Source organism: Mchenga conophoros, linkage group LG8 (assembly GCF_057382185.1).
Source record: "Mchenga conophoros isolate Kocher_MC1m ecotype Shallow Benthic linkage group LG8, M_conophoros_male_GT1.1, whole genome shotgun sequence".
Classification (NCBI taxonomy): domain Eukaryota; kingdom Metazoa; phylum Chordata; class Actinopteri; order Cichliformes; family Cichlidae; genus Mchenga; species Mchenga conophoros.
Window position 1 is genome coordinate 18,723,775 of NC_140533.1, and position 25,188 is coordinate 18,748,962.

Here is a 25,188-nt window from a genome sequence, read left to right on the forward strand (position 1 = left end):
CACAAATACATTAAATGTGCAAACATTCAAAGGGAACGAAGAAAAATTCCTGCATTTCCTTGATCGCAAGTGAACCCTTTCTTTTCCAGCTCTTCTTCGCCTGGCTTTCAGTCTGCATTACAGCTTTAGTACTTTTGTGTTGTTTGCTCGGCTATTTTGTATATTCATGGAAACTTGGAATGAATAAGAAATCAGTGGTAAGCTCCTCAGTGTAAGGAGTGGGGAAAAAAACACAATCACGTACAGAGAAACTCTTCCTTGTGAAGTGGTTGTTGATAACTTGAGAATGCCTCGTAAATGAAGACCAACCCTGCCCAAAAAACACTGCATATACTACAGAAACTTTGTACACAGCTTTCCTCACACAGGAACACAACTTCAGTGGAACAGATGAAATCCTGCAGTGGTGATGTTTAATGGATGGTATGGCAAGAAAATGTCTAAAAGCCAATGCAATAAATGACAGCTATGATCAAACCTCTGTAAACCTCTGTATTGAAACTGTGTTGAAATGCTGAATGTGTTCAGGGACCACCCTATGTTAATCTGCATTAATGTCCATTAATACTTCATTGTGGAGCACACATCCAGCCCCAGTATAACGTACTTTTGTCACCAAGAAAAAGTCTTTTTTTAATGTTCTTCTACATGTCAGTGATTCTGCAGCTCCAGAGGTCCCACTGCCCTCAGCTCATCCTGAACTCTGGCCTCCATGTTAAACAGAGGCTAGGGAATGGAAAATTTCCCTATGGGAATAAGAGAAGTTTCACCTTATCATGAATTTAGCACAAGAGGTCCATTTGCATGAGACACAAATGACTGAATGTGTTCAGGCAATGTGGGAAAAGGAGATTCTTCTTATGAAGTGTTAAGATTGGAGCACAGTAGTTCTTGCCTTTCTTACCAGACTACTTCTGCAGTCCTCTCACACATTTGTGCTGTCCTGTACTTTTTAAACGTATGCACAAAGTACTCTACTTTCAACTCTGTTCGATACTTGAAATAAAAAAGCATAGTTGGTAACGCAGGCAGGAATACAGAGAAGCTTGGAGTTAAATGGTAATAGAACGTGAACCTAGATCAGTGTCAGCTGCTCAAATCTGTAGTGTCCATATACTGAGCAATAATAACTGATTAACTTAGCCTGGGATTAATGAAAGGTCCTGAACACTAGAAGAATATCCTCTTATCTGTTTGAATGCATGAACTTGTACAGATGTGTCATTTCTTTCCCCTTAAGCAGCAGCTGTTGTGTCTGGGTTGCAGTCTGGTCAGTATTAAATCTTGGATACGAGGGAGAGCTACCCTGACCTCTCTGTGCAAAGAGTTCAAGGCAAAATCAGATTTTCTTTTAAAATTATTCTGAAAAATGGGAACAAATATTATTAGAAATATGCACTGGTAAACACATTGCAGGTAAGGGAGACACGACAGAGTGCATAATTATTATTATTACCTTTAGCAGCTTATAGTAGCAGCCTTACAAACATCTAGAAAATGCTAAACATACAACATAAAATACAAAATATATAGCATAATACAGAATTTACACACACATGTAATGCAAATCTTTAGCACTGTCTAACACAGGGTTGTCCAACATAAGGCCCGGGGTTCTAAAATTGGCCAGGCAAAGACTACAGTCCGGCCCACTAAATGGCTGTGAGGATGTAGATTTTGAACTTTAAACGTTTAAAACTTTGAACATTTGTGCTAAAAATTGTTTAAAAAAAAAAAAAAGAAAGGAAAAAAACCCCCAAAACATTACATTTAAAACTACAGGAAACTTTCCTGTCATTTTACTCATTGTTCATGTAGAACAAAGACTTTTTTTTTCTTACCTCTGGGATGAAATGTTTAGTTAAACATCTTCACACTGACAGAAACGTGTTTCACTGGTCCGGTCCACGTAAGATTAAAGTGGGCTGTATGTGGCCCTCATTGTAAAGAGTTTGACATCTGTGCTCTAAAACATCTACCGGTATCCTTCATTACATTCTTTCCTATGCTTTTAAATCCACCAGTAGATGCAGGTATCTGTCAGGACTGTAAGCACATCGAAAAGCGATCACATAGCGGAGCATTACTGTTAGTAGTGGGACAGAGAAGGGTTCAAAGGTTAGTTGGAAGTTGACCTTTGTAGAGAAAAATAAACCAGTGCTGTTTTTTGTGATTGGTCACTGATGAGCCCATCAAATCATAATATCCAGCTCTAAACATGTTTTATCTTGTTTTCTGATTGCGCACGATGTACTGCCCTGCAAACAACGAGTATAAAGATGGCTTATAATTTAAAAGAAAAAAAAAAAAGACTTGTTATAGGAGGAGCGGTTCAAATTATCTAAGTGATGTTACTCCTTCTCACTATGAAAAGTTTTGCAGAAGTTAATCACAACTGTTTTAGTAGAATACGAAACACCTCTGTTATTTTGTATAGCAAATAATAATAATAAAAAAACAAGTAGCCCCCCAAAAAACACGCTTGGATGTATATTTCCATTTTATGATTACGACATGATGATTCTCGAGATTTTATTTGAATAAAATGCTACATTTTTTGGCAGATTTCCTTATAAGACCCCCATCCTGAGACGCTGGGTTCGGGGATTTTCAGAATAAAAGCGAAACACAGATGCGCACATACTAAGTTGCTTTTATTAATACAGAACTGCATGCTACAGAGACTGTACAGCATAAACATTTATTCATTACAAAAAACATGGTTTTAGAACCATTTAAAATAACAGGAAAAAACAAACAAAAAAATATAAGAGCATAAAATAGAACAGGAACATCACAGCCGTTAAGGAAACATTCAAACTATTTATCATTAGCATCTTAATAAACCAGAGAAGAAATCGACAGATTACAGTCGCGTCATGTCAACTACAATGGCACCGAGTGGATGATTCTCTTGTAGCTTTTTTTACAGCCTCTTGCAACATCAACATGCCTATTTTTTCTATCTACCTATATGTAGTAGTGTACTTAAAAGTGGCAGTTTGTGTATTTTTTTGTATTTAATAGTTTTTTTATGAACTTCCTAATATACATAATTTGGCCCTGGTGGGTTTATACAGTATGATGTCCGTCTTTTTATTAAGTTTAAATTTTAATATTTGACAATTTGCTACCAAACACATTTGTTATAGCAACATTTATACTACATACATAGCAATCTATGTAACGTCACAGCAAAAAATGGTATCGAAATTAAAAAAACAAAACAAACAAACAACAACAAAACAAAACAAAACAAAAAGAGATCCCTACAGCATGGTTGGGGTGGGGGCAGAGGAAAAATTATCACAAAATTTTGGCACGGAAAATCTGTACACGAATCTACAGTCCGAGAGATGTGACTGTGCAATAAAAAAGAAGGGCATCTGACACTTTTCCAACTACTGAACACGCGGTACCCACTGTCTCGTGTTTCAAGTTTTCTTTTCTTCTTTTTTTTTTCCTGTAAAATGGCTTATAGACGCATTTCTTGAAATGAAGTTGTGCATACATCTGTTGATGAGATCTACACAGTACACTGAGCGGAATCCAGGTTTTTCGGAGAGGAAAGATAACAAAAAGATTTGCCTTTTTAAAACCTCCTTGTAAAAATGGATCGTTCGTATAGTTGCTTACCTTAAGAAAAAATATTTGTACAATGTATTCAGAAAGAAAAAAAAAGAGACACATACAAGATACAACAAGCAATCTCTAAAGCAATAAATACTACTGGTCCTAGCGTTGTGACATTTTGAATTTAATAACCCACAACCCTCCCACCCGACCTCCCCTCAAGCCCACCCAAACTTGCCTGACTCCACCCCAAAGGTAAACAACAAAGAAAAAAAAGACAACGCAGTGGAAGAATGCATATTTAACACAGTAATCCCCTCCCGCCCCGTTATTCTGTACATTTAAACAAGAACAAGTAACATCACAATTAAAGTTGTTCCTCAGAGAGGTGTCACCGCTAGCCTCATGCCCTCCAAGAGTTTTGAACAGATGTCGAATGATTGGTTCGCAAGCTCGTATTTAATACAAATAAAGAAGGAGAACCAACTCTTTCAAGAAAAGGGCTCGTTGAATAATCTAGCCTACCTTTTTTATATCCGTCTTTTTAAACATTTGGATGCTGAACTAGATAATTTCTGTTTTGCGCTGTTTTAAAACTACAAAAAAGACAAAAACAAAATTCATAAAAATTTTGGCAGATTCACAAAGCTATACTACAGCTCATTGTATCATTTCTTTATAATAATTAGATTTGTCTGATAATGACGGGTCAAATATTGACCAATGAACTTTAATAAAAACATAACCTAAAATTCCAAAGCCTTATGGCACAGAAACAGAAAGAGAAAAGAACCGAGGGCGAGTGAAACGGAGCAGAGAGAGGGCCTAGAAAGATGTTTGTGTGAGTGTGTGTGTGTGCAGAGCTAAAAAAAACAAACGGAGGAGGAGAATAGGATAGACTATTCTATAGACTTGGTCACTAGCGACAGAGGCTGTGGGGCTGTGGAGGGGAGGAGCGAGTGGGAATGACACAGCGATGCCGAGGGCCGGGCCATCGAGGACGCCACAGAGGAGCCCGGCTGCCGCGAGGACGAGACGTCACGGTGCTCCAGAGCTCCGTTGTGGGAGGAGGCGGCGGGCGTTTTGCTAGCTGCTGCGGCAGAGTTTTCCAGCTGAACCAAAGATGGCGGTGGAGGCCCAGCCAGGAGGTGCGGGTGGTGGAGTGGCTGGTGGGCCGGTTTCATAGTCAGTGAGAGAGGTTGCATTTGTTCAGTCTGAGATTTGGACTCTTTTGAGGAGGGGGAAGGAACCACTGAGGAGGGGGAGGATGGGGGGGAGTCTAGTAAGCTTCCGTCCGTAGAGGGAGGACTGGCACAGCTGCCTTCACCTTGGATGTAGCGAATGCACTTTTTTTTTCTCCTAAAGGACAAGGTGAGAGAAAGAGAGCGTCTCTCAGTGTCACAGCTTCACACTGAATATCATCTTAGCACTGTTGCTGACTTAAATGCACCTTTCCCTTCAGAAATTTGTGGGGAGAGGGTTTATTAAAAAGAAACAATACTCGATGGATAACGTTTGGAGGTGCATTTAAGCAACTTTGTAAAGGAGGAAGGTGGTAGAAATGATAGTCAGTTTCTAAGTCATTAGGCAGGACAGACACTGAAGAAAGATCGCCTGGACAGGAAGCAGAAAGGGAATGAGAAGCACGCACACAGAGATGAGGACGATGAAGAATGAAAGAGATGAGCTGTGGTCGCGTTTGCTCTCCTAACGCTCTGCTGTTCTTACAGGAAGAACTGCAGCCTGTTGTCTCTAACACAACTGTTACTGGACCCAGCTCACTGCTCTACTTCTATCAGACTCTACTCTCTCTCTCTTCTCCTGAGGGAACAGAGTTTGGATATGAGGCGAAAAAGTCAACAGGATCCAAACTGCCCTGCATCTGCCCCACAGACACAAGTGTGTGTGTGTGTGTGTGTGTGTGTGTGTGTGTGTGTGCATGAGGGGGGTCAAAGCACCATGTTTGCATTCCTGCCTGGGGTTGGGACCCTCCCCCTGCCTGCCGCGTCCCGAGGCCAGGCCCGTTGCGCTCGCAGAACCCGGTGAACGAAACACAGAAGGGAGGGGGGGTGATCAGGAGAGCAGGGGATTGTTGCATTTTTCTGTGGTGACTCTGCTCTGAAGGCTGTGCTTCAGATTTGGTTAAGGGGGAATCTCTGCCCACCTCATCTTTACCCTGACCCTGACAGTGACCCCTTTCTCTCTCAGCTCTCTATTTTATCACAAGAATGCCCGAAGGCCGCGGAGTACCAGTATTTAAGACTTACAGGGATGTCGAGTAAGAAAAAATAAATAAAAATAGACCAAAAACTGAGCCTTTTGGAACATGTAACGCTGACTTACTGTTTAATTAAACCTTTATTTCTGTTAACTCTGATCTACATAAATGCAAACGGAGAGCAGATCACTGAGGATGAAAAGAAGGAAGGACATCGACAGATTACATATAAAAGCCCACAATCACATGCTGGGTGGGGGGGAAAAAAGGCATGCATTTCTGATGAAGTCAACACAGTGCAAGCACACAACACCAGGACAGCAGAAAAGAGTGAGGATGAGGCTGTTAAGTACATCCTGTGCCGATACTGTAGCTTTTTTGGACGGCGCGGCGCATCGATCGGGCGTAAAAAGGTATCGTTTTGCTACTACATGCGCGCCCCGCTCTCGATAACTGTCTGTCAAACTGCAACAAATGAGCTAATATCCATTTTTTAACAGACATATTGATTTATGGTATGTGCCCGTGTATGATATTGATTTCTCTGTCTCGGGGGAAATTATAGCAGATGCATCTTTTAGGAAATGGAGCCCAGAGAGAACTTTTAACCTCTCTGCTCTTAAAATGAAGGCTGATTTACTGCACTTTTCAGTCTCCTGATCTCATGATGTGCTATTATTAGAAATAAAGCCATGTTTCTGATAATGTGTGTGTCAGCTGTAAAGGAAGGGGCCAGCTGGAAGCTAACGGTTACAGAAAAAACAGAAAAATGACCTTTTGGTGTTCATCTTGCTACAAAATTTTGGCTTTTTTTTTTTTAAGCTCATCTGTGTTTTAGAAACAGTGAAAATGAAACATTAAACAGACAATGTGCTGCGATGAAATGTGTAGAGAAAGAGTGGGGCAAGATGTGGTGCAAGCCAGACACAAAGAAGGGTATTACTTAGCAGAAACAAATACCTACCATGAAAATATTCCCAATTCAAAGACTGCTTGTGTCAGAACAGAAAGACAACAGGTAGGGACTAAGTAAGGGTTATCGAAGAGGAGTTTGGAGGAAGAAGAGGTGGAGAAGGAGGAGGAAGAGGGCACAGAAAAGAGTGTCACTGAGCAGGCCCTCAGAGAAAGCAGGGCTAAATTTGTAAGCATCACAGTGTTATTCAAAAAGAGTGCCAATTAGGACATACATGACATTTAGGATGGGAGGGAATTATCCACTGCCTGGAGAGAAAATGGATTTCAATCGTAGCAGCTTAGACGGTCAGAAATGTTCTGCTAAATCACATTAGGAGCCATGATCTTTCAACATGTGTTTGGATAAAATATTTGGAAGTCTTATTTAGAAATCCATTTTCTGACACTTGGCTTGAACTGACTTTAGAGGAGTAGGAAACTTCTCAGTTAGGAAAAGGGGAGCTGAGAAGTTTTCCATCTGTTACCACAGTGATGGAAACGTGTTTTTAGCAAGACATCTGAGCCAGTAATCAAGGAGAAGATGCTCATTGTGGATGTCTTTCCTCCCATTGCTACTACAGGAGTTATACCTGCATGGTTTGCACCATAAACTCAGCTGGTCAAGCCCGAACAAGGCACGACACTTCTTTGGGGTATTTGCATCTGTTAGCCAAAGAGGTAGACACAAACACACACACAGAGACAAAAAGGAAAAAAAAAGAAAGAAAAAAGAAAATGGACACGTCATTGCACAGACAAAAACATGTAGCCAGGGCTTAGATTTAGGCTGGCAACACTGGGATGTCCTCCATATTGACCAAGCCATCAGGCTCCAGAACCTCCAAGCCCCGACCTGCCAGTTTAGGACTTCTGATTAATCTCAGTAAGGCTCATTGTAACTGTGCATCCTGCAACTTTGCAACTTGAACACATACACACAGACACCACTCATACAAGCACTCGTACGCAAAACCTTTTTCCCCAAACAGGAGGTAAAAAATCAAATAGGGTGAACCCAGAGATAGACCGGCAGGGTGTGGCTGGAGGAAGCTGAGAGGTCATAATAGCCTGGCGGGACAGACGGGGGAGGGAAGCGAAGAGAAAGGAAAAGCAGCAGCATAAAAGAGAGGAGGAAGTCCCAGCGTAGAGTGACCCAGCCTTCACCTGGCCCTGGCCAGTGCAAGCACACACCATACACACCTGCACGGGCCACACCAGTTATTCTGTTGGTCGAGCCCAAAGCGCGCTCGACACTTCTTAGGAGCGCTCAGGTCTGATGCCGCAACAAGGAAGGGAAGCCAGCAGAGAGGAGCAATAGAACCAAAACCAATAAAAAAAAAAATAAGGAACAGAAATTAAAAAGAGGAGAGAAATAAGGAGAAAAAACAGTGAATCTATGAAGCTTGGCAGTGGCTCATTTTGCAAGAAATCAAAACCCCGCACCCAAAAGAAAAAGAAAAAATAATTCCCCTTAAAGCCATTATCAAGTGTGCCTTTAAAGATAGGGCTGAACTCGATTAGTAAGTTTCAAACACAAGTAAAAATCAAAATGCATGCAAATTATCCAATCGGGATGTTAACAGTGGAAACCTTTCAGTAGCATAATCTAAATTCTGGCTGGAGTTAAAGCTGAAGATAAAGACCGATTTGGCTGAGAGGGGTATAAATGGAGCAAATGCAGGTTGGATTAATTTACGGTTAGATGCTATCAGCGCACTACGGTTTCAAAGAGACGAGGTCAAGGTGGCAGAACTAGGAAGAAGTAGCAGATTGCTGGAGCAGCACAGTCGTGAGTTAGCCCTAGCCAGGGGAAGGATTAAAAAGGCTGGAATCTGGAGAGGGAATCTACTCTTTAGACCTGGCATCAAACAGTTGATTATTTTCCATCAGCATTGGCGGTCTGTTGCGGAACAGCTGCCAGTCACTTGCTAGCTCTACCCAGTAATCAAGTCATTATCAGAAATAGAGCTGAGTGACAGCAAAACGCTGTGGTGGAAGCGTTTGAGTCCAGGCTTTGTCTGAGCAGAGACTTATTCGACAGAGGCTGGGCCAAACTCATGCTGGCCTATAGGAAAGGCAAAAGTGCAGCTACTGAAGCATATAGATTAAGGAGGTTTACCCTGACATTACAGCCTTCAGGTCATACTTCATAATGATAATCTAGCTTTATATATAAATATATATATATATCACCAGGTCCTCAAGCATACTGCATAGTAATTTGAGCTAAATAGCAACAGTAAATGAGTGTAAAATGAATTAAATATAAGCTACCCTGAAGTCAAATAAACAATGGCAACATTTTTGAAGAAAAGAAAGCAGCAAACAAAGCAAAAAGAGCATATTTCAAAATATAGGATTTAAGCTTAAACCTGCCTCACTGCACATTTATGAATGGATAGATATAGATATATAAATGTATACATAATTTTAAAAGGAAGGAAAATAAAACAGTTAGTGATTTAATACTCAAAATGACATTAGCACCTGTAATCGGAGGGAGTGAAAGGCAAGGGTTTGGAAAATATTCTCTGCGTTCTGGAAAAAAAAAAGAACAGATAGAGAGGCCTTCAAGAAGAAATCCGTCACCAAAACGAGCGCAAAATACATAAGAACAAGTCGTCATTGCTCCTTACATCATCAGAATTAAAACGCATAATGAATGAATGAATGAAAATCACAGGTTTAGCAAACCTCCTTAATTTTTAAGATATAGGTGATTTATTTTGTTTTTTCCTCAAGTTGGTATAAAAGCATGCAAGGAAGCAGGCGATGGGAAGGGGAGGTAGGCCCAACAAGCACACGCATGCACAGTCACGCAAACACGCACGCGGTACAGTCGTGCAGTCCGTCTGCAGGGCACAGGCAAGTAAATATAAAACACGCACACAACACTGTCAAAGTTAATGGCTCTCACGATGCTTAAACCTCACATTCTCGTAACATATCACAATACTAGAAGGCTAAGGGCCAGGGGAGGGGAGGGGGGGTGAGAAGGACTGTGGGGGGTCATGCATATTCAGTCGCTATTAGCTAGGGAGAGCAAGGGAAACTGGAAAAAGGAGGGAGGGGTGGGGTTTACAAGCAATTCTACTATTGCACTGGGTAGCAACTATACCAAAAAAATAAAGAGAGAAAAAGCCAGGCAATATAACTCACATACACACACAATAAAAAAAAATTTAAAAAAAACATAACACAAAAAAACCAGCTACACTTTTATCTTGCAAGATGTCACATCTGCCTGACACATGATGGGGCTCTTCTAATATGAGAGATAATTGCAGCTCACTTACCATTGCTCTCTGCTTGCTGCTTTTCCCTTTTTCTCTTCTTCCTTTTCCCCTGTTGGTTAGCCGCCAAAAAATAGAAAGAAAAAAATAGACACAGACAGGAACCTTAGTTATTATATTGCAGAATGCCCAAAACATGAAACAGAGAATAGCACTCATCTTCGTGTTTACTTATTTATTCATTCATTCTTTCTCTGCCTTTTTTCTGTCTTTGCCCTCCGGTTTGCAGCAGCCACTGCAGGCCAAGACCAGAATTCTCCCTCCTCTCTCTCCCTATTTTTTGGCTCTTTTCTTCTTGTTCTCTAATCTTTTGTTTCATTTTCCTCTGTTTTGTGAATGCCTAGGCATCTCGACGCACTTCTTATTTGGAAGACGGATTTCTCAAGGCTGCTGTTGGGCGACTGCAGTGGTCAGACTGATCCCAAGATGAGAATCAGGTATGCGTGGGTCAGAGCGAACTATCCAGGCTACAAAACATTTCACACTTTAAAATCTCAGCTTTAATTTGAGTAGTTTTACAATGACATAGCAAGAGCTATGTGGGATATACTGCACTTCTTGGGCAGCTATGTGTTGCTCACGTGGCTCAAAGCTCACTGAGCATTACCGAGCATTGTAGTTCAAGGTGGTTTGAGGTATCCATGTAAAGTGGCATTTAAGGTACTTGTCTTTCCAAAATCACATGTGTATATTTTGAAAACCCATGTGCACAGAGGTAAAACTCGCCAACAACCAACTACGACTCTTTCAGATTGGAGGACTAATTTATAGCCCCTATTAGACAAGCAGGTGTGAATGAGCACCCTGGTCACGTTTTTATGAGGTAAGATTTACTTGCTCACGAACTTTAAATGTCAGCAAGTAATGTTTGAATGCCGAGGATGCTTTCCAGGATGTACCCGCCAGCAATCATGATGTTGAACCCCTCGGTAATCCACAAAAACACATGCAAAAAGAAACAGGTTGAGTTGTGCAACCAAGTTCTGTGGAATAATGACAAAATATCAACCTGGCCAGTGGCATTTACTGATGATTTCACTGCAGATAGAAGCAACTCGAAGTATACAAAAGCATTTAGTGTGGTAGGATTCTCTGAAATGCCTCTAAACCCGTTCAGAATGGCAAACCTAAACATTTACCCAAAGCAACCCCAGAGCAATTCAGGGGGAAGAAGTTAAACACCCTGGAACGGCCAGGTCAGTAATCTGATCTTAATCACATTGGGCTTAATTCCACTTTCTGAAGACCGGAAAGGCAAAGAGGCATGGCAGCAGTCATGAGGTGAAGGCTGCAGCAGTAAAGGGCAGGGAGAGCACCACCAGGGAAGCTACAAAGCATCTGCTGATGACTATGGACCAGGGACCTCGGGCATTTACAGACTGCACAATATTTTAAATATAATGTAGTTTGACTTCACATATGTCTGTAAATGACCTTTGTTCCCTGGGGGAGGGGGGGGGGGCTGTGTTCTAAATGCTTTCTATACTGATAAACCCACTCAAATTAATACTAAGACTTGGTACTTTGCATCCTTTATTTATTCCTTACTGGACTGTCATTATCTGTAGCATGATAAGGTGGATTTAAGACCAGAGCATTTTTGTCCTAGATCTACATGAACAGATTTTGATATGGGGGGCAAAGAAAGGAAAAAAAAAAAAGCAAAAATAAATGGCCTTGAATATGTGACCTAGCGAAAGGGGGGGAAAGAAGAGGCTAATACGACTTGTAAACTTAAAAACTTACATAGTTGTCTCGTGCTGACCAGCCTGGGTACAGCTGCATGTGGAGCTGTCGTTCTTTCCTGGCCAGCTCGTAGTACTTGGCCTGCTCCTCCCGCGATAGGGCGTGCCACTGCAAAATGAGAAACCAGGCACAGAAAGAAGAGATTTTCACCCAGAACAGAGATAAAAATAGAAGAATGTGTGCATGTTGTGTACTTTCTGTAAATCCCAAAGTATGTCATCATTAACTACGACTCTTTTCTTCCATCCCATTAGGCCCTTTACAGCCATGTTGTGATTGAAATCAGCATGGCTGAATGTCTTGTGCGAATAAGCTGGTAGGACTTACCCTTCGCCCCAGGATCTGGTTGATGGCAGCACTTTCCTTGAGTGTGCACTCAGCCACCACTTTGGCCCGCATCTCCTTCATATAGAGCATGAAGGCATTCAGAGGTTTCTTTATGTGGACCTCTTTCTTTTTCTCTTCTACCTTTTTACCGTCTGTCTGTTTCCTGTGATGGGGCAGAGAGCAGTGAGATGAGCAGAGTCTATCTCCAAGTGGTCACCAAAAGTCAGTAATAGGAGAAAGTTTACTCACGAGCTGTCGAGAGAGCTGATGTCACTGTGCGAGGATTCCTGCTTGACGTTGGGTGTTACGATGGCTGGGTGAGGGATGCCCGTGGTGTGCAAACTGTGGTGAGGGGGCACCATGTGTGGGGGGAACCTAGAGGACAGAAGACTGTGTAAATCGTCAGAATGAACACAGGTGAAATGAGAAGATGGAGCACATGTACACACAAGACTACACGTCAAAGCACATCATGTATTTTCAGTTTCTTTCACAGAAATGGAATTGACCCTTAGCCACACTAAATACAAACATTCACATGAAAATTTCCTAAGTATTAATAAACATTTATAGACTTATTTACTCAAAATGACAGTTTACTCAGTCACTAAAGCTTAAAAAATAGTAAAAAGGTCATTTTCTGTTGCTTAATTACTACAAATTCACACTACACCCAGTCCATTTTTTTGATGGGATACTGGATCCTTTATATGGTAGCTTTATCATGCGTCTCTAACTACTGGGACAAACATGAAAAAAAATAAACATCGTGCTGAATTCAGTAAGACATAAAACCAGTAACTGATGTTTTACTGAGGCCACAGCTCAATGTGAGACAATCAAAAAAAATTGTAACGCCTCCTGCTGGTCAACAGAAAGAACACAGGTTTAGAGGAAAGGCTTAGCTAATTTAGCTTAGCTAACAGCTTAGCTTGCTGTTAGCTAACATTTTATATGTTAGCTAACATTTTATATGTTAGCTAAAAATGATCTTTGTTTATTAATACTGTTAACTAGTGTTGTGCAATTAATTTTCCCAATGGCTCCCTAAGAAACTGGGACTGTTGTTGAGGGCCATGTCATTCTTAACACATTTTATCTCTTAAAAGCTTATTAGCCGCAGCTTTAGCTAGTCTTGTCCATTTGTTTTCTTAATTGCCGATGGTATGTTAAGCTACCAATTTAATTTGTTCGTCTAGGACTTGAGGGCTCCTTGAACTCCTGTTTTCATAGTTTAATGCCTTCGATAGCTGAGAACTTCTCAGCACGCACATGTCATTGCCATCTATAACAAATGACATATACAATAGGTGTGCACATGGTTTCCAAATACGATTCTACTGGCAATTACTATTTCCATCATTCAGCTGTAGATAACAAGGGGCGATCAAAGATTTCAGTTTATTGCATTTTGCCAGTTAAACGATATGAAAATGCCAGATTTGGGAGAGGTAAAGCTTGAAGTGTTATCTCTTATCAAGGAATTCTGCAAACTAGATGAAAATGTTCTATCATACACTCCGGTATTGGGTCTGTATTTATTTCCTCCCCATTCGTTTCTGCCTATTCAGCACTGTCAGCAGCACTGACATTTTTATCTTCATCCCTCTGCATTCCTATCATCATTTCATCATCTCCAACTGTGCCACATATCGAAGCCAAAAACTCTTATTTATAAAAATCGCTCGCACCGGCTAGAACAGCCATAAGACTCTGCTGTTCTGTATGCGCCAGTGTATGTATGACAATAATTATTTGTGTGCGATTATTTGAACATGCACGTTCATGTGTATGTTTACAGCATGGTGCCTTAGTTCCACGTGACCACACACAAATTCAAGAGAAGAGAGGATGATGAAGGAGAAGAAAAAGGAGAAATAATTCTTTTTTTAAAGCAGCTCATTATCCAGCAGTGTCTGGCTGCATGGCTCCGAGCCAGAATATAATGATGAGGATAAACTCGCCAGGAACAACTAGTTTCTGTTGGAGGCCATCTCAGGGGAGTGCCAGTGCTCCCCCTCAAACTCTTTCCCTCTTTTTCTCCTTTCCCCTCTTCTCCCTTCATCACTGACACATTGGTGTTTGTGCCATGTCATCCGATGATGGGGAGCTCGGCAGCAGTGGCTGCATATCGCCCATCATTAAGGCTGCTGCATTTTCTTCACTCACCCCGTTTCCTCTCTCCCTGTTCACCCCTCCCTCCTTCTCTCTCTGTGCACTTGTTAAAATTTCCTCTGTTCCAAGATCTATTTTTCTCTACTCTCTTCTTCTTCTCTACTCCTCCCTGTCCCCTCACCACCTCCACGCTCCTTCGTTTCCTCTCTCCACCCCTCCTCCTGCTGCCACCGCACGGCCCAGGTTATGGTTTAAACATGACGGCCATCCCTTTGAAGCATGGGGGCATCATCATCACCATCATCGGGCTCATCAGCAGCAAGCAGCGCCTTGGACCAATTTAGCCAACACAGAGAGGGAGATGCATTGGAGACCCCACCCATCCACCCACCCCAACCCCGGGGCTCCTACGTCTCAATCTCAAAGGTAAGAATGGCTGGTGGGAAAGGGGGGGGGGGTCACCGGCGCAGCAAGCCCAGTGTCAGCCAGTGCCATTTAATTGCCAGTGTGAAGCGATAGCCCCCGTGCCTGTTTAATGTATAATGATCCGGCCGGTGCGCTTCTCCCGTTAACCAGGAAAAGAGAGGGAGTGGGATGACGGGGGAACATATCAAAGGGCAGGCTTAAGCACAAGGGGCAAGGGGGCCTCTACATCCACCCACCTGTCACACATACATTCACACGCACACAGACAATATGGGGGACCTGCACTGGCTCCAACCCTATTATCAAAATAATGTCTTTCATTTGCTCCGCTGACTGCTGTCTCTACTCTCCTTGGCTCTTTTTCCTCCCTTCCTACAAGAATGTATTTTTTAACAGGACCTAGGTGTAAGGTGCCCATGGGGGGGGGGGGGGACTACGAGGTACCGGATTCATTCCTTGAATCCTAATTCAGTTCGGGCTAAGGCACCCGGGACTGATATGAAGCAGCGCTCTCCTGCAAAGACCTAACTCCCGACAAGAGTACAAGCCAGGATGTCTTTTCTCTCAGATTTTCCGCAGCCAGCCTGCACGCTACAAATCGTTTGAGCTATCACAGCAGTGTGGCCTGATCTTTAAACAAAACCAACAAGCTGAAGCAGGCTGTGATGAAGGGATTCTGCTATGCTGCTGACACAATTAGACAAATTGTTACTAGATTTTGTCAGCTAGTACATTTTTTTCCCCTCATTTTGAGGGGGGTGATGTACTAAACCCTCCCATTCACCAGAGAACTCCCAGAGCCCTCCATCTATTCAGTTATACTAATTCAATTAGGGGCCTCATCACAGGGCATTAGCTCTTCCCCATGGCCAGTCCCCCCCCACACCCCAGCCAGTATATTCAATTAGCCGCACTGGAAATAAGATGATCACAATGTAGAGGCTGTCATTAAGGGACCAAATTAGCAGTCACTTAAAGCCCAAGTTGGCTGGGTACTGTTGCCAGATGCCAATGTCTGGATAGACCCACCATCTGACCCTTTGCACTTGAGACTTGCTGGGGATGGGCTGTGAGGGGCCCAATCTGACTCTAATGCAGACATCGTTCCAACGAGAAAGCAAAATTGGTGCAAGACAGAATTTTAAAAAACCAGATGCAAAAAAACTGAAGTAAACCGTCTAGGTTAGCCTATAAATGAAGCTACCCTTTATTCTCAGGGTTATGCTTCACAAAACATAATTCCCTCTTGAAACTGCTCCCTTCCTGCATCTACATGATCCATCAATGTCACAGAGGTCTAAACAAGCCGCCCTCAGGAGCTGCTTTTCCAATCAGGCTGTAATTAAACTAAAGCTTGGCTTCATCCCTAGACTCCAAACCAGCGCCGTCCAAAGTCCCCTGCTGCAGGGGCATGTAGAGGGAGGAGGGAGGAGCAGTGGGAGTGGAGAGAGTGGGAGGCTGTTTGTTTTTCTGTCTTGGTGCTTTTTTGACTCATCCAGACCCACAAATCATGGGGTTTTCAGGCATCCTAAATTAATTACGGTCACTTCCCACACAATAGAGAAGACGTGCGTTCCTCAGGGGAACAATAAGTAGCTAACTGCTGACTGACAAATAGATACACATGTATAAAAGATGGCAACGAGTACACACACACACAATGCCCTCCCATGGGTGCACTAATGTCCAGAGCAGCAGATGAACTGGACCAAAGCACTGGCCAAGTGTCAGACCCCAGCTTATATTACGTAGTCCTCTTCAAAGTGTTGCTGTTTGTTTATCTGTCTGCCTGCTTAAACTCACAGCAAGGACATGCCCCATCTCATTTCACATCAGCCTGACATGCAGCGGGGGTAAATGTTCTTCAGGGGCCTCATTAGAAAATGATAAATATAATTAATATTTGAGCATGCTAGCTGAAGCCCCACACTGGAGAATTGGCCTTTTGAACAGAGATGGGGGAGTGGGAGCGCTCCTTAAGGGAGAAGTTTCTGCTCACTGTTTGTGCACATGAGCGTGCGTGTGTGTGTGTGTGTGTGTGTGTGTGTGTGTGTGTGTGCTGCTTGCGCATTGCCCTCACAGCCAACACAAACACACACCAGTGAAGGTACAAGCAAATGAGAACAAGCATGCGTGTGTTTAGCTCTTAGGGCTTAACTCACCTTGACATGGATGCGTTGACAGTGAGCGCAGTTGGGTAGGGGTGTCTAAAACCCCCTGTTGTGATTGGATAAACAGGTTGACCTTGCCTAAGAAGAGGGAAGAAAAGAAGAAAGACAGAAAGGTAAAGGAACAGAGTTGATGGAAGAGGAGAAGCTAAAGCCCTCTGTCTCTCACTTCTCCCCACCGTGGGCCTCTTTATTCTCATTTGATCAGGACAAAAATCTAGGGGATTGCAGAGCGCAGATCAAAGGGAGGAAAACTCTGAACAATTTGAATGCCACAAATCTTGATAGCAATGGCTAATTAAATTTCATAACCCTTCGCTCTGTGTCGACAGAGTGGGGCCCCGTTCCTCCCCAAGCTGGAACTAGGTGTTTTGTTGTGATAATTAAAGACGAAGCGCGGGTCTCTTTAATGGAGCCATCACACTAATTGAGGTCTACACATCCAAAGACAAACAATAATGAATGTAAATTTATACCAAAATAAAGTGCAGCAAATCAAAGGGCGCCATGGCTGCGCTCAAGGCCTCTCTCGGTATTTAGATCGCGGTGAGAAAACATTAAATTAACAGAGCTTAATTTGTAGCCTTTTGTCATATTAACAAGTGTTGACAAGAGTTACCAGGGGAGAGCCCCTATGTGGAATTGTGGGTAAAATACGGGCAATCACAGTTCATTAATCTAATTGAACCATACACAGACATGCAAAATAGTATTTGACACAAAATAGCAAGTTGAGGTTGGTGAGGGCTTAAAGGAGCTGCTGCTATGGTTAAGCAGCGAGTGTGGAAGTTGGTGGGCCAGTGAGAGACAGAGAAAGCTTTTAAAACTGTGTCCATAAATCCATAAATGAAATGTATGAAAGGTAATATCCACTTTTCTTGTTTACAGTGCCACTCTTTAATGGTTTAGCTTGATGCGCACCTTTATGCTTAGCAATCATCACAGCATGAAGATGTTTCTAGCCTTTCCGCACAACTCACAGGAGAATAAAGATGAAAGAGAAGTAAAAAAAGGATTTGCTTACTGTGGTACTAACCATCCCAGCGGATGGGGGATCTGGCCGACAGTGCCAGGTGACAGTGGGTAATAAGGAGATATATCTGGAGGATGTGGAGGCCTTGGAATTCCTGTGGAAGAAGAAAAAGTAGAAAAAGAAGATGACAGGAGGAGAGAGGAGGTGGACAGGACGAGACGATGACAGAGAGAGGAGAACCAAAATCTTTGTCAGTGCTGGGATCTTTTCTTTGTTCAGTTTCACATATGAACGGGGCAGACATCACAGGAGTGCAGATGGGAGGAAGAGGAGGAGGAAGAGGGCTTGTTGCATCGAATGTACACAGTGCTAAATCACACTTCCTGATCAAAGGCCTTTGAGGCGGCACAGCGGCACAGTGTGTTGGAAGAGGCAGAGGGGAAGAGAGGTGAGGAAAAAACACCAACACGATTCTTGTCACATTTGTCTGGTGACTCAGAAGATTAATGATATAAAATGACTGCGGTTTAGAAGTTAACAAAACATAGTATCATAATTAAAGCTTTCTATCTGATCAAAGAGCTGCCAATATGAGGCTAGCAGTTGAATCTGCCCGCTGATTTACACTGACAGTCCTCGCTGTATGGGCGTAGTTATTACATACATGAATAAACAAAGCAGTTAAGAGCTTCCTTTTTTTCAAATTCACCTCAATATTTCTGGATTTAAATCAGATTAATAGTCAATTAGCTTTACATTCGATGCTACCAGAAGTACAACGCAGTGACGATCAAACCCCAATATCCGATCATCAGTCTCCATTCGTTGAAGTGATCCTCAGATTTAGCATAAAACAAGCAGCAAATTTTGTTTTTCACCCACCGACGGTGACAAAGATATCCAATTTAAGGACAGCTCTTTTTGAGGGCATCGCCGAGCAATCACAGCATCCACGGTGTTGCCTTTACTCTCTGTGGCAGCTGACAGGCGAAGGAGCTGCATCGACAAGCTGCCCCGAACGAATGCCTTGAAAAGGTCTCGTACACAGCCAGCAGTAAAAATAACTTTCTCTCTCATGACAAACTTCAAACAGGGAACACTAGACAAGTGTAAAAGTGTGGCAGGGAGGGGTTTATGTGCAGCAGACCAGGAACTGGGGGACATTTTTTATTTCTTTCTTTTTTTGGCTGGCTGATGTGCGTTTCTTCCACACAGCTTGCTTTTTGCCCATCCAGCTGATGCTTCAGGTATTTTGGCCTGTGGTAACAAAGCCAACGTAAACCCAGATGAATCTTCATAGATTAAAGACGTTGGCTTCTGCTGGTGTTTGTTCCCAGCTGATTTAGCTCATCCAGGATCTGACTCTTGAGGAATTATGGTACGTATGGACTCTTTTTTCCAAAGCAGAAAACTTTTCTTGGGAGTACAGTTATACCAAAAGTGAGTTCTATTAAAAAAAAAAGAAAAAAGAAAGCCTGTGGAAAATTATCCCATCGCCACCCAACGCTCAAGACCTAATATAGCTCATTAATTAATTAAACACTGTGCCCAATTAAGCAGCCCCATTAAGCACTACATTAAACAGCAGCTGGCACATTATTTCCCCTTTGTAAGGGCCATCATAATAAGGGAACATTATTACCTAAAACACTAAGTGAATCCACCAGAGACCTCTGAAAAGCATGAAATTATTCAGCACACTGAAAATGCATTAACCTGAAAGGACGGGCTGAATGACAGTTAGCAAAATTAAGTGCTGGGTCAAGATGCTCGTGGAAATGAATGAAATTGCCTTAAAAAAAGTGCGCTGAATGAATGTAGGAGACTGAATTGTGAGTATAAACATGGACACTGACTGCAGGATCAACAGGCTATAAAGCAGGCGTGGAGAAAACCTGTAAAAGTCTGTGTAAATCTTTCATACCGAGGGGTTTTGTGCACTTAGTTGAAAACTGTGTGCTTGCTGGTCTTTAAAAGTAAAGAGCTCCCACTACAGTGGCAGTATTATTTTGAGCATTGGCAATTAGAGCGGTGGCTGTTTACTGAATTCCACGTTTAACGAGAACTTTACGAGGCACTCTGCAAGGTTGTTGTTCTGAAATGTAAGGCCCTTTTTTTTTTACCCCCCTCAATCAAAACCAAACAATTTTAGTGAGCATGATAGCTGAATCAATCAGAAACAAATTAGAGCAGCAGTTTTCAATAAGAAGCACTTGAGCTGACCTTGTCCTACATTAAGTATCTTGTAAACAGTGCTAGTCATGTTTATGAAGTCATCAAATGAGCAATTAATGGATAAAATAAGCTTTTTTTTTGTTTCATTCCTTTTCACGTTACCTGCATTGAAAGTGTGACATGAACACGACTACATACTGTTCAAAGAGCTGTGGTTCCTTATCAAAGAAGAGAAGCTTATGTGTTTTTTCACCCCTTGAGACTTATTGTTAATTTGTTCGGAACATAATTGGGTTTTCGGGAGGTTCATCCTGTCGCTTTTGGAAAACAAGTGCACTTAATTCTGAAGGTGTTTCGAGCAGAAATCAAGCACGCCCGTCTCCGCACGCCAGTTAAACTTGTGTGAAAACACTCCGGACCGTACCTGTTTTGGGATCCACGTCTGTCTGTAGGTGAGGTGGGGGGTTCCCCGGTGTGAAGTGTTCATTGCTGTAGGTGATCAGAGGCGTGAGAGGGTGCACATGGTGGGGGTGCTGTACCACTGGAACCTTATTAGACTGAGAGACAAGAGAGAGGAGGAGGATACAGAGAAAGATAAGATGGACAGCGATAAAGAAAGAGGAAAGGAGGGGAGAGAGAGAAAAAAAAGAGGCGAGGATGTTAATATTTGGGATGTGAGTTAAAGATTGCAGGCGCCTGCCATAGAGTTACAACTTGAAAGTTCTCCAAAGAAGAGCTATCAAATTCTGGGTATACTCAAGGCGCCAAACCACCAAACCACAGTGAAAATAGCATGGTTTGTAATTAAAAACACTTCTGTGGTGTCACTCTGGAATTCGGTAACACAATCTAAGAGGCTTGTGGGGTTGCCTGTTCACATTTGAGTTTGATGTGTGATGAGGCACTTTTAACCACGGTTGTAAGTGAAGTAATCGATCATCTGTAAACCACAAAAATCAAGGGAGCACGCGCGTATATCCACAGTCATTAGCAGCTCTCCGCTCAGCTCTCGAGCCTCCTTCTGCTATCCCCTTCCCTCTATCTATTCCCCCAGGGCCCCAGTTCGCGGAGGGTATGGGTGTATTGTAATAAAAGGGTTAGGAGAGAAGAGGTGGGGCCGTAAATCCATTTCTGCATTTTTGCCAAATTAGTTTTAGCTATGTAATCTTCTCTTTGTGCTTCTAAGTGGCGCAGGCCCCCCTTTTTTTTTTTTTTCAATTACCCAAAGATTACAGTTGAGCTTTAGGGGTGTGCTGCCGTGGGCCCCTGTGTTAACCGGAGCTCAGCCCCCCTCTCATCAGGCCAGGGCTGGGGACAGACTAATACACACAGTCCCCAACCACAAGATAACCAGATTAGAGCTCTGCTGTAGATTAGGCTGGTGGCAGAGGCTGCTCTCGCCTCTTTACCCACACATCCTTATCCTGCCCTCAGCAGTCAAAGAAGCAGCACTAATCAGGCTTATCATAACATGGATGATATGTTCAGGGGGAGAGGAGTGAGACACCAAGCTGCTTGCGTGCGTATGTGTGTGTTCAGTCTGCTCTCTCGTAGGCCACACACCCTCATTAGTGACTTTAACCCATGCAAGAAAGAAAGAAAAAAAAGCTCCACTGTGGCACATTTCCAAAAGACTTTGAAAAACATTAATGGGACTAGATGTTGGCAGGGGAGGAGGAGGAGTGTGTGTGGGGGGATACATGCATAAGATACACAGCTGCCCAGTGCTCATTGACAATACAAATGCAAAGCTACAGGCCCAGGGCAAGACAAATGTGAGCAGAGATTAATGCTGCAAACTAATCATCCGCCCAGTCTGTTTGAGGCTGAAGTTAATATCGTGTCTGTGTGAGAGCCCGATGCAGCAACAGCCCATTCAGAGTCCCGTGCTAAATTTTCACTGGGTATTTAAAGCTGTCTATCTGCATGGTTGGTACAAGCATGGCCATCTAGACCTCTATTCTATAATGGCAATGCTAGGGGAGTGGGAAGAGTGTGTGTGGAAGAGGGGTGGGGGGCATTCCCTATTGCCGTGGTCCCAATGAAAGATTAATGAACCCCAGCAGAACTCCAGGGAGGCAGAGAGAGACTCCTGGGACTCATTCACAGCCCTGAGCTGAAAAGGCTAGGGATGGGAAAAGGGAGAGAGGGTTTGGGGCGGGTGTGTGTGTTTGTGTGTCAGGGTTGGAGGGGTGAATAGATGGAATGGGATTCGTTAAAAAGAAACACAAACGAAGGCACTCATTGTTGCTTAGGGAATCCTTATCTGATCTGCACACCCAGAATACAGGGATGAAAAAAAGGTGGAAAAAACAATCGTGATAGAGGTTACGGCAGCTGCTGAATGTGGCCGATGAGTCGGCAGCTGAATGCTAGAAGACGGCCTCGGTCTCTCCCTCTCTCCCTCTTTTTGTCCCCCCATCCCCACCACCTCATCGCTCACCTCCTAACCTCCTCCTTCACGTCTCTCCGCTCCTCCCTCGGGTAATGATGTGAAAGAATGTTGTCAATTCTTCAACTCTCTGCGCTGAAAAAGCTTTAGTGGACTTTTAAATGAGTTCTTTTGTCCAGGGACCCTGGCCATTGAGAAGACAGTTCAAAATGCCCATCCACTGAGTCCACATTTAGACAGAGGGTGTTAGAGAGGGTGTGTATGGGACTAAGAGGGAGGGAGAGAAGTAGAGGGCAGACGATTTACATCACAGTCACTTGTGGTATAAGAGTGTCCTCTTTTTTTTTTCCTGAAAAGCTCAGAGTGATGCAAATAGCAGTAGGCTGAACTGCCTGCTGGAGGTGGAAAAACGTGAAGCCAGAAAAAGGACACTGTAACATAAACTCAAGTTTTGGTGTTTGTTGCAAGACTTTAAAGGTAGGTCCTTTAAAAGAAGCCTTTATAGTTTGAGGACTCAAGAATTGGTCAAACTAGCCTCCACTGTGTTATCTACATCCTGCTTACATCAATCAGTCAGCTGATATCGACCTTCTTCCATCAGCTAATACGCACACTCTGCATTTTTTGCAATCATCATAACTTCCTGCTGACGTCAAGACAGTACCCGGTGGTCCCTTGCGGAAAAGAGGCCCAGCACCTGCCCTGTGGCCCACTGTGGGACAATGCAAGGCCCAGGACTCGTCTAGCAGGCTGCTGGGTGCTTGAGCCGCACAGGGCCCACACAGGGAAACAAAAAGCAGGCGACGTGGGAGGCTTTACTCTCCCTGCTCCACAAAAGCCAGGGGTAAAAAGAAAAGAACATTTCCTGCCCCTACACCCCCGCTGACTCGCATCCTTCCCACCACCTATGTCGTGAAAATAAACAAATATAGCAGGAGACGGACGCGCCGCTCTGCAGATGTGACGAGCTGATTCGCAAGCTCGAGAAAGAGATTTCGCATTCAAAACAGCCTGAAGTAAAATTTAAGGGCACCCTCTTGTGCGAACATCAGTGAGCACGTTTACTCTTTCCACATCCAGGACACAGATATGGCACCTGCTGCTGAAATCCACCCAGCAGACACAAACAGAAGCAGCAGTTGTTGGCGTTTGATTGTGTTATTAATATCGCCTTGGCTCTTTTTTTTATTCTGATCCGCTCCTCTTTCTTCCAGATGTGAGGTTAAAATGCTCACAGGAAGCCTGCATGTTTTAATAGGGTCATAATCAGCCTCTTCCTGCAAATTCAATCCATTTCAGCAAGTGCATAAATAAAAACTATATATAATATATATAGTAGCTGGTAACTTCCATCAGTGAAAAGCCTTTCAGATGTCAGACCTTTTGGAAGGGAGATGGGGTACAGGAGAAGTCAGGGGGGGGAATAAAGTGACAGCAGGACAGAGTAAGACAAAGGGAGGGGGACAGAGAGGTGGAGGCCAGACAGGAAAAAGCTGTTGGCCTTGCATTTCCGCCTGGTGGAACCTTGCAGGGCCAATTTGAGCACTAAATGTGAAGGTGGCGACCTTGTGGGCCCAGTGGGTGGCTGGGCAGGGGGCTAGAGCCTCTGTCTCCCTGCTTCATGTCATGATATGATGAGTTGTCACAACAGCTTGCAGGGCGCTAATGAGCTGTAGTGAGGCCGGGGCAGGGAAGGGAGACCGGGAAGAGAGGGGTGAGGGACGTGGGGATGACAGTGGCGTGATAGATTGGGGTCCTCCAAATTCCAAAGCAAGCAGAAAAAGCTGCCAGAGCACACTGCCTCTCCCAGAACACGCAAGTGGCCGGAATCCAAATCACATGGAGTGACACCATACAGAAAACAACACAACAGCAATAGTGGGAAGGGGGGAGATGTGTGTGCGCATGATTTGATATAAAGCAAAACAAAACAAAAAAAAAAGAAACAAAGTACAAACGGTGCTGCCACTAATCTAATCATCTGGTATCAATCGATGCTGTCCTGCTGAAATCTGTTTACACAGAATTAGTTTTCCTTTGGGAGGCATAGAGTGCCCCCTCCAGGCTACAGATATTAATCTCTAAGCAAACGCCATATCATACCAATGAATGTTCAAACACACACACACACACACACACACGCTAGTCCTCGTAGCACTCAGCCAAATCAATCCTCAGATTCAAGCAGACAATCTAAAGGAATACTTAGAGATTAGCAGCGATGGAATATGAAATGCTCTGACAAATTACAGGCTTATCAAAGCCATGACCTTCCAGGATAACATGCTGATTAAAACTCTGCTACATTTCAAAAATAATAATTTTTTGGTTAATCAGAAGAAGAAGCAGGAGAAGAAGAAGAAAACTCCTCAAAATATTAAGAACCTGGGGATTGTAAGGGGGAGGGGGGTGATTTAAAAAGCAGATATGGAGGTGTTGATCAGTTTTCTCTTGCAGAGAAGATGCATCTCCGAGGGCAAGAGGCTCCCGAGACCACAGTATATTTAAAAGTTAATCTATTCACTTTGCTGCAGTGACATGCTGACTGCTTGATCAGAGCGCTGAACAAAAATATTATGTGGGCCAGAGCCTTTGCTCCCCTTCCTCCTGCTCTCTTCACTAACACTCAAGTCATTCGTCATCATTTATTTTTTTCCTTCTGCTTCCCATCTTTGATAGTCGGCACATCAAATAGAATCGCAGAAAGGACATGTTCTGATATGTCACAGATAAATAAAACTGCGCACAAATAGCTTAAATATGAAGTGGTATTTTGGTAGAGCTGTTGTATTCTGTGAAGACAAATCATCCTCTTAGACACACGTGTG

General features: G+C 43.2%; 1 protein-coding gene across 18 annotated transcripts in view; it reads right to left on the reverse strand.

Annotated features, from left to right (window-relative positions):
- Positions 1-2,633: 2,633 nt before the first annotated feature.
- The window catches only part of tcf7l2 (transcription factor 7 like 2), a 107,725-nt gene continuing 85,170 nt past the window's right edge, over positions 2,634-25,188 (reverse strand). For 5 of the 18 annotated variants that reach the window (XM_085284700.1, XM_085284701.1, XM_085284699.1 and 2 more), the window contains 10 exons: positions 20,393-20,525; positions 17,845-17,947; positions 16,815-16,901; positions 12,361-12,501; positions 12,112-12,274; positions 11,784-11,892; positions 10,042-10,104; positions 9,233-9,283; positions 7,946-8,018; positions 2,634-4,932 (listed from right to left, as the gene is read on the reverse strand). In XM_085284700.1, the coding sequence (XP_085140826.1) occupies positions 4,473-4,932; positions 7,946-8,018; positions 9,233-9,283; positions 10,042-10,104; positions 11,784-11,892; positions 12,112-12,274; positions 12,361-12,501; positions 16,815-16,901; positions 17,845-17,947; positions 20,393-20,525 (1,383 nt within the window). In that variant the 3' untranslated portion in view covers positions 2,634-4,472. Of the gene's footprint in view, positions 4,933-6,755; positions 6,817-7,335; positions 7,409-7,945; positions 8,019-9,232; positions 9,284-10,041; positions 10,105-11,783; positions 11,893-12,111; positions 12,275-12,360; positions 12,502-16,814; positions 16,902-17,844; positions 17,948-20,392; positions 20,526-25,188 lie in introns of all 18 variants that reach the window. The other 13 variants (XM_085284707.1, XM_085284715.1, XM_085284712.1 and 10 more) reach the window with 9 other exon arrangements.